Below are 16,811 nucleotides of genomic sequence, written 5' to 3'. Positions count from 1 at the left end.
AAATAAATATAAAATATATAATTCTAATAATGTTAATGCTGTTTTATGTTTTTGAGGTAAAAATACTCTATAAATGTATCCGAATTATTAACTATTTTTCATTATTTGTGCATGGCGAGCAAAGTGACACAGGAAGTAAGTCAATAAGGCTAAGGAAACTTGGGATCCTAGTTTTTTTTTTGCATCTGAACAATAGAACTGTTGCTTTTTGTCCTTTGCCCACCATTTAGTTCCAGTTTTAGCCTTCCAGCAAGGGAAAAGTTCAGGCACCCCTGCTTTGCACCAGTTAGTGTATTTCTGAAAGATATAGGCTACAGTAGGTACACAATATTTCAACTAACTAGATTAAATCGGAGAGGTAAATCATTTTTTTCCAGCAAACATTTACTGGTTCACTTTTCAAATGTGAGGATTTGATTAGCTTTAGGCTAAGCTATTTTCAAAGTCTTATTTGATGCTAATGCTAAATATCCAAATAACAAATAGGCAGGGGCAAGTCCAGAGAATTTTCTGGTGGGGGGCACAGGGGGTAACAACAATTCATCTGGGGGGGCGCCCAAAAGTAACAAAAATGAAGGCTGCCACTGATCGCCCACTTCAATATTTATAATGTTCAGTTACACACTGTTTATGTTTCATCTTGCTTTTCTTGACCACATTAAATCTGCTGGGTGTACTCTTACCAAGTGGTAACACACAGAGTTAGTCAGAAGTTAGTGCTTCTAGCTCTGTACAGTGAACATAGCAGTGTTCTGTGTAGTAATCAGTTTTAAGCACCAATTAAATTCAATTACAATGTAACAACAATATACTATAATAATAAAATACATAAAATAAAAATGTAAAATAGAATTTAAAAAGATAGAATAAAAAGTTCAGTGTTTTGTGTAGTTATCAGTTTTATGAAGATTAAGCACCATCACCACAATGAACAATATTTATACTTAACATCAGTAGTGCTCAGCTTTGTACAGTAAACATGAGTTCACTTCAGTAATCCGTTTCAAGCAGAGTAGGTACCACCTACCACTAACAATAAGAACATTATATTCTCTAAATCATTCGGATTTTCTGTCTTTAATGGGACTCAACGTTTGGTCCCGCGCACCACCACAGTCTGAACACAAGATGGCGGCAACGTTTTTTATTGAAGTTCCTCAACAGCCTGTCTGAGAAATTAGACTTGATTAAAGCACGTGTAAACATAAACGTCCGGGATGGGTTTGCCAGTTTGTTTTAATTAAAGCTCCAACTCCTTTCTGAAGTGGCCAAGCGTGAGATTTACTGGACTTTCTTTGGAAAATAGCAGACTGCTGAGGTCTGCTCTGCTTTCTTTAATCAGCAGCCTCCCTCAGATCAATCACATGCTGCTGCTGCTGCCTCGTAAAGTTGGAGACGCCGAGGAACAAGGCGGTGCTACACTGGAGCAGAGGGTCATACCACGGTATATACTCCTCGCCCTCCTCTTTCTGCCTCCCTCCTGGAAAACACTGACAGGAGTTTGTATTTTGCGCTCAGCAGCAGCAGCGGCAGCAGCAGCAGCAGCATGGACTCAGCCAAAGGAGAGCAGCGCTCTGCTGAACAGGCTGCGTCTTTATTTGGGACGTCAGAGGTGGAGAGCCAGAGGAGAAACGCTGACCGGCGAAAGAAGAGGAATAACTGTAAAATCATCACTGGGGTACGTTTCAACACACCTCTGTCTGACCACGCAGCTCCTCTCTACACAGACATGGTGTTAATTACTTTCACTCTTTTGTTGAAAATGTTTTTAAAAAGTGCAAACTGACACAAATTGGGACTCGCAAGTCTGCATTTGTAGTGAGTCTGACTTTACAAAGTCTCCTAAATGTCAGTTTTTATCTTCTGTATCTTTATAAGGCTTTAAAATGTTACTGCGTGATTAATACGCAGCTGTCAAACAGCCCAGACAGTCAGTGTGCTGCCAGTGAAGCTGGAAACAAAAAGTTTTCACTCCAGTGCAAGAAGACAGAAGACAGACGTGCTTCTACATGTGGAGATGGTCTACAGTTGTTGGTGTGGAGATGGTCTACAGTTGTTGGTTTGAAGCAGGACTGGACTTTTGAGACCAAGGTGTTGAATTGTGATCCAAAAGAGTAAGAAAGTCAGAGAGAAAGGTTGTCACAGCAACTTGTTTTGCGGTAGATCCTATTTCAGACATTGAATCTGGATCTTTGAGGCGGTGCAAGGGAAAGACACAGGCACTGGACAGAGTTTAGTAAGAGCAGTGACAACAATGAAACAAGGGCGATCACATCATCCCATAGGACAAGGTGTAACCCTCAGATGGCTTCTATTGTGTGACCAACAATCCAAAACCCCAAATATTCCTTTCACTTTAACGTAAGCACAAGATTGGCAACACATGTTCACATTTTAGAGCCCTGAACCATCAACCATTTGGCATTTTTCTTGAAATATACCTTAACCGATGAATTTATTATAATAATAGTTGCCAATACATTTTCTTTTGCTTGACTAAACATCGAAACACTGCAGCTCTAGCCTTGTTTTGCCATCACTGCACAAGGTCAGAGCATCAGTTCCCACCGTAACCCAAACATACACAGTACCTTAAGGTTATCTGGATAAACTTCCACCATATAGCTTGTGTGATGATAGAGGTAATACTGCTGCTTTTGGTTTCAGCTGGCTGAAAGGGCTGTTCATGAACCACCAAGCTCCCTTTCACTTACTTCCTCTATCTATCTTACAACCATCATGAGGATCTTCTTGGAAACCAGAATGCGGGTTTGTTTTTATTCCTCAGAATTATATTTTTGTCACAAGAGGAAAATAATAAGAAGCAACAGCAGCTTTTTATTGTTCGCAACTCCTTTAGGCATTGAGACAAACCATACATACACCACAAACTAAATCATTTGGGCCTTTACTTTTCTACCAAAACCATAATTGAAAGAATTGCAAAGAAAAATGCCATTATGTATATTAAGTATTTCTTTCATGCGGCTGTGGTGAGGGCTATGTCAGATTTTTTACAGTAAAAGATTCAAATAGATTTATAAATGTAGCCAAATGTCACATTTCAAGCGAAACACCATGCACCCACTAATCTACCTCAGATATAAACTGTACAGATAGGAAATCATGCGACAGTAAACACACCTTTCAGACTATTTACTAGCAAACTCCAGCTAAAGCCACAAGAAGCGGTGATTTCGGTTGCAGTCTGCCACATGTGTATTTAATCAGTGCCAAAAGTCAAAGTCTAGACAACAATACTCTGTCCTATCGTACATCAGCCACCATACATCTGTTTGCGATTGTGTTATTTACTGTGCTTGATATACTGCAGTCTTATTCAAGGTCTTGTAAAAGGATGATTGCAACATCCTTTTTCAGACGAAAAGCAGGGCTGTTTTTGCTCTAACGAGTGGGTGGGTGAGGAGTTTTTCAGACAAATACCGACTTGAAGAAGACATTTTTCATGTGGACTTTGTTATACAGTTTGATTTTGACTCCCAGCATTCTGATCACATCTTTATTGTGCAGACAATATAGAGTAAGCTGAATGTTGTAGTGTGTTTTGGAGTCAGACGTGCAGGTTTCCACCAGACAGACAGTTTACTTTTACAACCCACAAAGACCACATCTTTCCCAATGGGAGCCAACCCAGGTCTCTCTCCACTCACCTATAGCTGGAGAAAATAAGTGCACACATACCCAGACACCACGCACACACAGCAGCATATTTTCATACCAGTCTAGGAATTCTTGTGTATGTGAATAGCACTCAATGGATTACTTGTGGGTGGGGATTCCCACGAACCTGCTGTTGAGGCTAACTGCACACAACTGCAGCTTTTAAAGTGATTTAAATTGAAGGACTGCGACATCAAACTATGACTCAGAGGGTTGTAAAATATCCACCATAAGTTGTTTTGGATCTAGGTGCATAATTTAAAGTTTTGGAAACAGAACCGAGAAAAGATCGGCTGCATTGAAAAAAGAGGATTTATATTCACCACTTTTGACGTGTTGAGGTACAGTGGGATAACACTTTGAGGAAATGGCATTCTTGCAGCATTTTTTTTTTTGCTGAGTAAGTTAAAGGATAAGTACCGTTTTTTACAACCTGGACCTTATTTCTGGCAAAAGATATGATCATTTACTCACCCAGATAACTTTGGTGTCATTCGGCGTCGTTCGGACGAAATTAGATCCATTGTAGCGGCGATATATCCATATAATGGGAGAGACGGGGCATCGACACACAGCCTCTATATAACGCATTATCTGCCACGAAACTAGTTAATTTCATCAATATTTTGTTACGATATGCTAGCGCTATTAGCCTCTGAGTCCGGGCTCGTCCGTTATCAACATCCGGGGTCAAACTAGCAGCAGCAGCTACAGGTAAACAAGCCGCGCTGTCGCGGGTGCGCGCGCAGCTCAGAGACGACATCTTCCAGGTCAGAGGTAGTAGATCAGCCTACAGACCCCGGATGTTGACAATAGACGAGCCCGGACTCAGAGGCTAATAGCGCTAGCATTTCATAACAAAATATTGATGAAATGAACTAGTTTCGTGGCAGATAATGTGTTATATAGAGGCTGTGTGTCGATGCCCCGTTACTCCCATTATATGGATATATCGCCGCTACACTGGATCTAATTTCGTCCGAACGACGCCGAATGACACCAAAGTTATCTGGGTGAGTAAATGACCATATCTTTTGCCAGAAATAAGGTCCAGGTTGTAAAAAACGGTACTTATCCTTTAATGTGTTTCTAGACACTCATGCGTGAACCATTGCTCTCAGTGGTTGATGCCCACATCATGTGTTGTGTTAGCATATAAAATTCCACTTCCGGAGCAAGTGGTCCCAAGACAAATCCTGAGAGGTCACAAGATGGTTCAAGGGATACGGGAAAAGAAAAGAAACAACACTCCCTTTACACAAATCATGGACCAGCATTGACATGTTGTCAACTGTGTCAGCTGACATCTCTTCATTTTCAGCTTCACATTAATTTAACAACCATGATAACCTCTGCAGGCCTGATGTGGGTGTTGCAGGGACTTCAAAATAAGCAGCAGCAGTATGACAGCTGTACACTCCCTTTTCTAAATATACGTATTCAGACTACTTTGAAACGCCCCTCTAATTACAAACAGATAGGGAGATATGAGCCGAGCAGCATATCAAGGAGCAGCTAGGCCTTCGTCCACCTTTAACTTTTCAATTACAGAGGGCCAAGACCAACATTTGGACAGTTGGAGATGGTGTATGGGGGAAGGTGGAAAGGATTAGATTACACTGGGTGGGCAGGGTTAAGGAAATAAATAACAGCCCACTCAGCACTGCAAGACCCTTATCCCATCTTCAACGTCTTTCTAATGGCCAGCAGGGGGCGACGCCAACGGTTGCAAAAAGAAGTCTGATTGTATGTAAGCTTATGAGAAAATGACCCTACTTCTCATTGATTCATTACCTCAGTAAACTGTTTCCTCAGTAGTTTATGATCTGAATCACAAGTTTCAAGTCTTCTTAAACACATCGTGATGGTCATTCTGTAAATGTTAAAAGCCTTATGGTGTGGCTACCTTGTGATTGACAAGTCCTCAGGTTCTCAGTCATATCCATTCAGGAAATCTTCCCCAGATCCACCCTCTCAACCAAATGGATGATGTCACAGTGGGTTTAGACTCACAAAGATAAAAATCTCAAAATAAAAAGACAAAATAATGAAGGAATGAAGGAATTAATCAAGGAATCGAAGAAAAGACAAAGTCTACAGCTCTCTGAGCATGCTAACACGCTCAAAATTGCAATGCTAACATGCAGAGGTTTAGCAATTAACATTCTACCGTGTTTACCATCTTAGTTTAGCATGTTAGCATCTAACATTTGCTAATTACCAGCTGAGGATCAGAATCACAATCACAATCAGAAATACTTTATTGATCCCCGAGGGGAAATTGCCTGCATTACAGCTGCTCCCATTCAAAGTCTTAGAAATATGCAGAAAAATAAAAACTATATATATATAGCAAGAATAATAAAAATAGAATAAAAATCTAAGAAATGTACATTCTACTAGAAATATATCTATACAGTAAGCGTCCAGAGTCCTCCTATCGACTCAGAGTGTCTGACACTCAGAGCGAGGAGTTGAACAGTTTGATGGCCACAGGCAGGAATGATTTCCTGTGGCGCTCTGTGGTGCATCTTGGTGGGATCAGTCTGGTACTGAATGTACTCTTGTGGTTGACCACCACATCATGGAGTGGATGGGAGCCATTGTCCAAGATGACATGCAACTTGTACAGTACCGTCAGAGTCCAGCTCCACCCCCACAACGTCACTAGCCTTGCGGAGCAGTCTGTTCAGTCTTTTGGCATCCGCTACCCTCAGCCTGCTGCCAGTCCAGTTTATTATCAATGTGGTCCCCCAGATACGTATAATCCTCCACAATGTCCACACTGACCCCCTGGATGGAAACAGGGGTCAAAGGTACCTCGGTCCTCCTCAGGTCCACAACCAGTTCCTTGGTCTTGAGCTGTAGGATTATGGCAATCGGAATTTTTAGGTGTTTGGTATGTAAATAAAGTACTCAAAGTAAAATTTTGACAATTTATCTGTACAAATATTTGAGCCAAAACCATTGAGTAAATTTGAAATATTTCTCTCTACAAGTGAAATTTTGACCCGCTGGTGGTGCTAGAGGGAAAAGTAAAGGGATCACCAAAGTCAGAAGGATTCGTTCTTTAGCGATCATGAATGTCTGCAAACATTCCCGGCGCTCCATCCAATAGCTGTTAAGATATTTCACTCTGGACCAAAGTGGACAACAGACTTGCCAGCGCTAAAACCAAAGCTACTAGCTTTGATTAAATGATTTTTTTCTGTCGTGCAGCTACTTTACAGAAAACTGTCTGTTGTGATTGATGAGGTGTTTATGAAATGCAGAATACCCTGGTTTATGGCTTCTCTCTGAGGGCCAGAAGCCTGTCACAGTGTGTTTGTGTTATGGTTATCAGGCATGCAGCTGACACTTGACTGTGTCTAGAGAGCAAGTAGGAGAAGCTTTAGCCAAGGCCATTTTCCCCGCAACATCATTCAAAATAGCATGTTAAAATGTGATTCTTTTTGTTTGGTTTCACTTACATTAAGTTTCTGACTGGCAAAATGGTGGTTGGTCAGTCATTTGAAGAGCACTGAACATTGTTGATCATTATTCAACGTAGAGTGCTTGACGTAGTTGTTTGCTTTACCTTCAACTCACCAAGAGGTAAATCTAAACATCTTCCGTAATGTTTGTTAACAGCATGTGATCTATGAACTGTTATCTTCAGTATCTTAACAGACATCCTGTTCTCTGTTTTTTTTAGGTTCTGCTGCTGTGCTTACTGGTGCTCATCTTGGCTGTGGCGCTGTCTCTGAGAAAGAGCAAAGATGAGAATGGTAGGCAATGATGACTTTCAGGATGATTTCATGATTTCACTGTTTGATTTTACAGCGATGACATGTTTTTGGTCGTCTTTCGACACCTTGAATACACCACAGTCACCAGCTGTAGGAGTGTTCAACGGAATTCAGTTACAGTATCGTAAAGCAATCCAAAAGTTACCTGTAGAGTTTTTGACCATTAGTATCACAAAAGATCAACGTTTTGATGAGTGGGTTATGTCATGCACGCACAGGGTTTGGCGATCTGACAGATTTAGATTGTAATCAATGTTGAAGGCGTCAAATATCCTCTTTTTGGGGGAATTGTAAAAAAATCTCAGTATTCAATGTGCCTACTTCTGTTTCCAAACTTCACATAACCTCATTCGCTATCAGATCTACATGACGTGAATGACAAGCTTGTGCCAAAAAAGAACTATCTTTAGGATAATATTGTGTTTAAATGGTACAAATGGAGAAATTCAAAGGCTATTTCAAGTCTGGCTATAGTCTACATGGTATTTCACAATTGAGTGATTAGAAATTGTTTATTTTTTGGTCAGATTGCCCACCCCTAACACACAGAGAGATGATAGTGAACGTGGTATTTGTGTGTCCAAGCACAAGAGTGATGGAATACATGATACTGCCAATGGTTTGGCAGCTGAGAGTTATTGTAGTTGACAGTAATTTGCCAAGAAAAGTTGCAATGCCCAAATGTGGAGAATGTGAACCAATCATACGATGCAGACTAGCCCCAAAAGACTTTTTACCATGAGCTTAATTTGTGAAAGAAGTGGCTGAAAAACGGTGTATATTTTATTATTTGAGTGTCACAACCCTCACGAAATGACTTGTTTCTTAAGAAATGGCAATAAAGAAAATAAAAAATGGAAATAAATTACAGTCTGATGACATCTAGAAGAGCTGCACCACTACATTGTTTTATTCCCTTGCATGTTAGCAGATGGCTAAACTGGAAGTTTGCCACTCGGTCAGCTGCAGTCTCTAGTGTACACGCTCTGTGGGCTGCACAATGCGGAAGATCCAGGTAATTTTACATTCAGGAAGTAAACTTTTTTGGCTTAATTCACCACTGAGCGACTTTCATATGAGAGGGGCTCAGCCTACGACACTGTATCCAGATTTCCCTTAATAGATACATGATGTCAACAATGAAAGTTTCGATTTTTAAACACATGGTTCAACAGATGTTTTGAGAGAAAAGAGATGCATCCACCACATTTAAGGACTTTTCATGAGAAACACTAAAAGAGAAGAAACCAGGCCTGCCACCTGGCACCTTTTATTTAAAGGACATGCGTTTTACAGACAGTATTTTACAGTGAGTATATTACTGAGGGGATCATTATTAGAATAGAATAGAATTTGAAGATTACAGATTTGGCGTCCCCTTGTCGTATGATCAAAAAAAACTTTGGCAAACAGCAATGCACACTGGAACGAATGGGCTGAAAGCAGTTTCCATTGGGCTTATCTTATATTCTTTGAGACAAAACATATGCCACACTTATTGGAAATATATTAACTAAAACAATGTCCAAATACTGGCTTTAAGTTGAAAGTCTGTGCAGCAAAGGAAGATATCTCTGCCTCACCAGAGAGACAGACGGAGATTACTATCTCAGTTTACATTTTTGAGCTCTTATTCAGTAGACTAGTGAAAACAAACACTACAATTATCTGCTAGTACCAGCACCCTGCTACTGTAAGGAGGATGTAGACATGCTGTTTTGAGTTACCAGTACCTATTATAGAAGGCTGCTAACATCCCACTGGCGATCCCTCAGAAACTCTAAACTGCCGGTCTTTAAAGCAGCAGTGAAGGAGGATCAAATTACCAACCCGCCAGTGAAAGACAGACACAAGTGAGTGCTATCCTGCATATGACTTGTTCACAGGATATATTTCTGACAGGGTGGCGCGATCAGGCATTTTAGCCCACTGTTGCAAAACACACGTCATAAACACACATTTTAAGCGAGACAGGAATGTTCACCCGGGGTTGGCATGTTTACTGCAGCTATAGATTCCCTCTGGTTGGACGTGGGCAGCGGCGTCAGTGTGCCCTTTGTTGCAAACCGCTGTGCGAAACACCCCTCTTCCATTTCAGGGGCAGCGGTGGTGCCTGTGGGCAACTGTCCCCAGCCTGGGCGGGGTGCTCTCTCTGCTGTGGCATTTCCCTTTAACTTATACTTCCTACCAAGCTGACATGAAAGCCATATGGGGAAAAATAAATTCTGACTTTTCACTCACCCAGATTTTTCACATCTATGCAGCTTTGTTGGAACTTCTACGTCTTTCATAAAGCTGCTTTTTTGGTAAGGCCTTTGGAGTAAGATGAAAAAAAATAAAAATAACCCAGGACTTCTCCCTGGAGGCTAACAGTATGTATAAAACACTGAGAGTGGGTTTTCCCGTAAATTACAGACCACAGCAACTTGTCTCATGAGACGGAGCATCCCCATGTTCGGTCCAAACCACACCGCTGGCCTCGAGAGGCAGTGAGGAGGGGCTTTCTCACCAACATGCTAAGACTCCCTCTGTCATGTGTCCAGTCAGCAGCAGGCTTGACAGATGTTTTGGGAAGGCAGATACTTGGAAGGCGAAAGAGGTGGTCCAGAGCTTCCTCGAGCAAGAGTTTGTTCCCAAATGATCTGGGAGCCACTTTGATAGAACGATAGAGGATATATTATATCAGTGCTTGACAAATACTTGAAGCGAAAATAGGCAACTTTTCAAATTCCTCCCTCCCGGTGTTTCGAAACCAGACTACAACAACCAATGAGAGAGGCAGCTGATGGTGCTGCCAAGCAACGGTAGACATAAGCCCTTGAGGCTAACATTAGCTAGCACACTACTGTTGACAGTAACTTAAAATCACACCTCCAGTTCGGGCAGCAAAATAGAAAACCTGTGTTGACCACGTTTCTGCACTCATCCAGACTCGTTTAACCTTCTGCTTTTGTTTTTCTCACCGCGTTGCTACAGCAAGTTGTTGCACCAATCTGTCCTCTTTTTTTGCTTACGTCTGCCTCCCCATGAGATCATTTGTGAGCCCAGCTCCCCATTCTTGTTTTGCCTTAGTTTGGACAATGTTCAACCTTTTTATAAGTTCATTTCTGCTCAGTTATGACTGTTTAATAAATAGTCTTATTTTTAGACTAGTCAGTCAAATGCTAATGTGGCTCTGTGTCTGCTGGATGTATACCTAAATACACAACTGTGTGCTAAAACATTCACTGTAACAGTTTTGTACTTACCAGGTGTCCAAAAGAAAAGATTAGTTCAGGTTTTAAACACGTTGTGGGATCTGTTGTTCCCTGTAGTTCTCTTACATTTTCTTACATTAAGTAAATGGGTCTGAGATTATGATGCCCCATGTTTCAAGTTACAAAAATGAGATAATCACACCTCTTAAAGAAAAGCTGTTTTTTTTCTCCCTGTTTTGTTTCCATGAGAACAAAGTCCAGATGGTTTCTATTGAGTGTCAACACATTCTGTACACCACAGAGTCTGGCTTTAAAATCTGACGGTTGAGTATTTCTTTTTTTGTTCACGGCGTCTCTCTGTGCTGTTATCCATTTGTGCATTTACGCAACATATTCATGTGGTTCACAGAGCAGAGCTTTCTTCTAGCTCCAGAAAAATAGTGGAAAGACTCTGCTGGCTGGGAGGCACAGGAAACCTTCAGTTTCTCTCCGTCTTAAATCATCTCATGAATATGTGGATGACAGAGTGGCATTGCTGCACTTTTGCTTCCCGCTGTATGCCAGGGAAGTGATTCAGGATTCCTATTCAATTTGACCTAAAGGCCACATAGTTCGAGCGATGGGATCCTTCATGAACACAAGATACTCTGACAAAGTTGACAGTGTTTATCTACATGAGAGATTATTGCTTCTCTGTTTTATTCCATGCCTAATGAAAAAAGGTGACGTCATAGTCCTGTGTGCCAGATCAGATTTTTTAATCCAAATCTGATGACAGTTGCCAGAACTGCACAGAACCACACCCACACAGGCCTATTGAAGCAGATTGTTTCTTTTTTTTTTCTTCTTCAAACTATCAATAAATATCACATATGGGTGTTTTTTTGGGCCAAAAAAAACTTGAGATAAGAAAAATGTGAGGCAAATGGAATCAGCTTGCGTCAAAATGACTCGCATAAAAAAGCTATCAGAGATGAATTCAACAGAAAGAGACAAATATTTTGCAACAAATATTTGTTAAGAGGTTCCTTTGGGAAAAAAGGAAGTTCTAACACCAATTCTTCTTAAATAAGTCTGCTTCCTTAATCTCTATCTGTTGCTTAATGATGTCAGTATCATGTGTTACAGCCAGATTACGTCAGATAGCTCAAATACACTTTATGCAGCCATTTTTCCCACTGACAATGCTCTTCTCTTTCCATCAGGAGGTCAGATCTGGCTGAATGAGGCCGATGTCGACATTCAACAGCCGAAGTGTCCACCTGGGTAATACGATACTCTTTTCTGCTGTTGTGAGAACTCATGTGGTTTTAATAGGAAACAATTCCTCAAATCTCAGCTGGCCTAGTCTGCATTACACCATCTCTTGTAAGGGAAATTCTCCTCGTTGAGGTCGAGAGTTGATAATTCTCCGAAAGAGTTTTAGACTCTGCAGTGTTCTCTCCAGTCTTTCAAATGCTTCTGACTTAAATACAGTGGTTACATACTTTACAGCAGTTGTTAATTAGTCCTTCCCAAAACAATGACCCCCTGATGTTTGTGTTTATCAAGCCTTTCCCAGGGTAGTGACCCTTTTTTATTGGAATGTGAATGTCACCTCAGGTGAAGAGATTTGCCCCTCATATGACTTTCTGACCTGTTCTTATACTAACAAACCCCCTCAAACTCCCCTTCTCTCACATCCTGATATGTTCTCTACCGAACATTGATTACTGAATTCAAAACTATTTAATTTCCCACACTCTTCTCCTCCTATTTGTAAGATATCTTTCAGCATGTTTTGGTGCTGAGAATGAAGCTTTTCAACTGTATCGCCCACAGTTATCCTGGTATGTTGAGTTGAGTCCATTGTTCCCAGTAAGCAGTTTTTAGTGGACACAAGACTGTGACTGAGAAAAAATTGAAAGAAAGTTGTAAATAACCCAAACACATGACTCTTGTTTTTATGACACGCTTGTCTAAGTGGAAAAAGTGTCTCTATGGAAACCAGGCTAATGACTAATCATGCATGTGTTGGTGAGTGGTGGTATGTGTGTTCACATAGATGAGTGTGTGGTCACATGTGTGTCTGTTTTTCTGCCTTGGTAAGGGAGTAACCCCAGACAGACTCATTAGACTATGGAAAGGAAACCTGTGGCTCCAAATGAAGCTATTTTTGGTTTGAAAACATCTTTAAACAAAATAAAAGTTGTCTGTATTTTCATATATCAAAGTCACTCATTCCGCTGGGGTTTCTTTGTATTGTTTCTGTTGGCAAACCACACTTTTATTTTAATGTGTGGTTTGTTTTTTTACATCCAAAGAAGAAGCTCTTCTAGAAGATGCTGATTGCAAAACCCTTTTTAATTAGAATTTATATTTATACTGTACAGATGTACTTCTTTATTTAAAATTGTTTAATGGCAAACTTTTTCAAAAAGTACTAAGTTTCAATGCCCTGTGTAATCGGTAGTGTCTAGCACTGTGTGTGTGCGTTGTATTTTGATGAAAAGGGCCTAGACCATCTCCGTTTTTTCCAACAAAACACTACTGCATATGTGAAAAAAGTAGTATATAGTATTTTGTGGTGCCTACATTACCCACAATGCAGCTAAGCCCCTGAATGACATCACTGGAAGCAGCTTCTTCTGGACCCACACAGGCTTTATACTACTTTTTTCACTATCCGTGGTACTCCCCAAGCCCTTTAAGAACACCTTAATGTATAAATTAGTGGAGTTACCCTTTAAACTGGCAAGAAAACTTGGAAACACAATGTAACAGGAAGGCTAAAACACAGAAGTTTCTGGCAACGATGTCGCTCTCCCATGGAGAACATTTGGAAAAGAGGAGGTAAAGGCAGGAAACGCCCACAAAAGTGAACGTAGTGGTACAGAAACTGTTTCTGAAGTGTTCCACATATCGACTCTGGCACCCAAATAAGTCTGCTTACAACTATTTACACAGATTTTGTATAATTATAATGCTACATATCACAAATGCATCTGTTACCCTTGCAATAGTTTGATGGCTTTTAAACGTGTAACTCCTGCAGATAATGACAATGTGGGCTTCCACTGAGTTGGGAGGGGACCATGCTGCACTGTGGGGAACAAAGAAATCTGCAGAGACCAACAAAACTGATAGCGTTTGATTTCTTGCCAGTAGAGTCCCACTTCTCTTCCTGTGGTCTCTATTTCTCCTCTTGCCTGCTTAGTCAAAGAGCTGCTTTGTACTCTCCCTACACCGACCTACTGTACAACACTACTGGTGCCAATGATAACAATCTCTCCTGCTGAGTAATTATTCAATTTTCCATTCTCAAACCCACCTCAGTATCCACTCAAAGCATCATTCTTCCCCTGTCCCCTCGCCCAGTTTTTCCAGGCCTCCTCTCATCCTGGTGTCCTTGGATGGATTCAGGGCAGAGTACCTGAAGGATCACAGCAGCCACCTTCCCGTCATCAACAAGTTACGTAAGTAACCAGCACTGTTGATTCTGTAACTCATCATGGTTTTCTATGAATCCTGGTGTGACTCAGCATGTCTGTGTTGCAGGAAACGCTGGGACAACAACACCATACATGCGGCCTGTCTATCCCACAAAGACCTTTCCCAACCACTACAGCATTGTGACTGTAAGTGTCCCTGGTCTGGGGTTGATTTATTGACAGGAGTTAGTCACTGACTTGTTTATAATAGTGGATGAACTACACATACTATAATATAAAAGCGCTCTGCTACAAGTAAAAGTCCTGTGTTCAAAATCCTACTAACATGAAACTGTTTTCAACACATTTTGCTTTACATGTAAGTATCAAAAACTACTCATTCTGATGGAAAACTTTGATGCAACAATGTGTGAGTGGTATTTTACTGTAGTAGCTGTTTGACGTGGAGCTTGTTTTAACTATTTTATATAAATTAAAGTTATTTTGTCCAGTGTTTTCCAACCAAGGGGTTGGCCCCCTGTAACAGGTCACAAGATGATTAATTGTAGAATAAATAAGAAAAAAACAAGTCCTGATACACACCACACTTTTAGCTCAGAAGCTACAATAAAGATTTCAGTCTTAAAGGGTTTAAATAACGGCTTTTCAAATCAATTTGATGGCTTCTGGAGACCTGGGGATATATATATATATATATATATACATATATATATAAGACCCCCAGCTACTTCAGTTATTTAGGAGAATGCTGCAACGCTGTTTTAATGTGAAGCTCCAAAAAACTTTTGTGGACTACGAAAACTACACCAAACTTTCCATCAGCATGGCTCCTAATGGCTGAATTTTCAGTTTTAGGTGAAGTTATCCTTTAACAATTTAGTTTATGATGTTTTTTTCTATAAAATTTTCAAAGTAAAGTAAAAAGTAACCGGCAACTATGGCAATCACGTAAATGTAGTGGAGTAAATAGCAAAACATTTCCCTATCAAATGTATCTGAAATGAATTTGGGGGTTTTCCCTGCAGCTGTCGAGTCGGTGTCGGGTCTTCACAGTAGTATTGAGGTTACCACTGAGGCCTAATGGCTTACATGTGCACGCGGAGAGGAACAGCAGCAGGATTGGGTGGGGGGGCTTACAAAGTGGATTTAACCTCTTGGTTGAAACCAGATCCCTCAATTAGAATAAACTGCTGTGGTTACCAGCAATATTTAGTTTAGAGAAGGATGAGAGAGAGGAGGTAATCACTTTAAATCCTTGCAGCCGCAGTATGAAAACAGCTCACTTAGATTGTGTGTTTTTGTGTCTGATTCTTGCAGGGTCTTTATCCCGAGTCTCATGGGATTGTGGACAACAAAATGTATGACGTGACCCGAGATGCTTTCTTCAGCTTGAAATCTGATGAGAAATTCAACTCAAAATGGTATCAAGGAGAGCCAGTAAGTGAATCCCTGCGACCTGTTCAGTAGGGTTGGGAATCTCGAGGCACCGAATTATTTTATTTGCCTTGACTTTGGAACAGCCAGAAAGGCCCCAGCTGAGGATCTAATGCTTTGAACAGGCTCATGAAATGTATCTTGGGGCAATCAAGTACCAGTTGCCTAACTTGAAACTTGCGTTGTGTTTTTTCTAATGTTCTTTACATTTCACCATCAATTGGCTCAGCTTACAGGAACTTGTAGCCCAGTCTTACAAGACTCTTGGAGGCAATCGCAGGGTTTAAAATGGGATCCAAAAATGTTTTCTGCTTCGAGACATAATCTTTCACGAGGGAATTGCGAAGCATCTAAGGAATCAAGTCTACATTTTCCCCCAGCACTACTGTTCAGAAAATATTAGTCTTAAAAAGCCCAATGCTCTCAAAGCCCTAATGAAACAGTTCTGAACCATTTTAAGATAATTAAATTTCAACAGCAGATCAGTTCTGGGAACTGCTTTCATAACATTTTCCTGACACATGCCAGACTGTATTGTTCTGTAATTTGTCAGGGTTAACACACCCTTCTGTGGAAAACCTGACATGAATCGTGAGAAGGAACTTGTCTTGTGTAAGAAATATGAAGCATTGTGCTGTAATTTTCTGTCTGTGAACAGCAGGAGACAGGAGTTTTTTGGACAGCGCTGAGTTTTATTGCTCTGAATCAGGTCTCCACGTAATAAGCTTGTTGATATAATTATGGATTCTGCTCGTGCTAAATGACAGCTTGTGAGGGCTGTGAGTTGGCTTGTTTAAACATTTTGTGGTCCCCATTTTAAATGGTATGCCTCTTAAATCTCATTCCTCAACTGCGTGACAGGCTGCAAACAGCAGCAATATGACTTTCCAAGAAGGAAGAAGAAAATAGATAAACGACGACCCCTGGAAAGCGTTCTTTCATAATGAGCTCGTACAACTTGGTGCATCTGCCAAAACATGCTTACAAGCCTGCTGCATAAATAAAACATGTGCAGATCAATTGAATTAGTATTGATTGTACATAAACATATGCGGTTAGATTTCCATCAGTCTTGACTGAGCTGTAAGGGATTACACTTTTATACTAATGGACTAAACAGTGCTGCTGGGAGATCAATGAACGAGGTATTAGTCTATTACAGCTCAATGTGTCTGAATTAATCATGAACCTAGGTGACACGTTTGTCTCCTCTCTTTTCCCTTTTCTTACATATTGTCCTTTCCTTCCCTTTTCCCTTCCTCTTTGTTATTTTCCTTTTC

The 16,811-nt window shown here is 40.6% G+C and overlaps 1 protein-coding gene across 1 annotated transcript in view; it reads left to right on the top strand.

Annotated features, from left to right (window-relative positions):
* The first annotated feature begins 1,270 nt into the window (after positions 1 to 1,270).
* enpp1 (ectonucleotide pyrophosphatase/phosphodiesterase 1) overlaps positions 1,271 to 16,811 on the top strand; it is a 34,757-nt gene continuing 19,216 nt past the window's right edge. Inside the window, exons 1-7 of the mRNA XM_084378189.1 lie at positions 1,271 to 1,444; positions 1,525 to 1,678; positions 7,376 to 7,448; positions 11,872 to 11,932; positions 14,024 to 14,121; positions 14,204 to 14,283; positions 15,415 to 15,534. Coding sequence (XP_084234315.1) covers positions 1,365 to 1,444; positions 1,525 to 1,678; positions 7,376 to 7,448; positions 11,872 to 11,932; positions 14,024 to 14,121; positions 14,204 to 14,283; positions 15,415 to 15,534 — 666 coding nt within the window. The 5' untranslated portion in view covers positions 1,271 to 1,364. The remainder of the gene's footprint in view (positions 1,445 to 1,524; positions 1,679 to 7,375; positions 7,449 to 11,871; positions 11,933 to 14,023; positions 14,122 to 14,203; positions 14,284 to 15,414; positions 15,535 to 16,811) is intronic.

This window comes from Pagrus pagrus, assembly GCF_965226575.1.
Source record: "Pagrus pagrus genome assembly, chromosome: 16".
In the NCBI taxonomy this organism is placed as follows: domain Eukaryota; kingdom Metazoa; phylum Chordata; class Actinopteri; order Spariformes; family Sparidae; genus Pagrus; species Pagrus pagrus.
The sequence above is the reverse complement of the archived record's forward strand: the minus strand, read 5'-3'. Positions and strand labels throughout refer to the sequence as shown.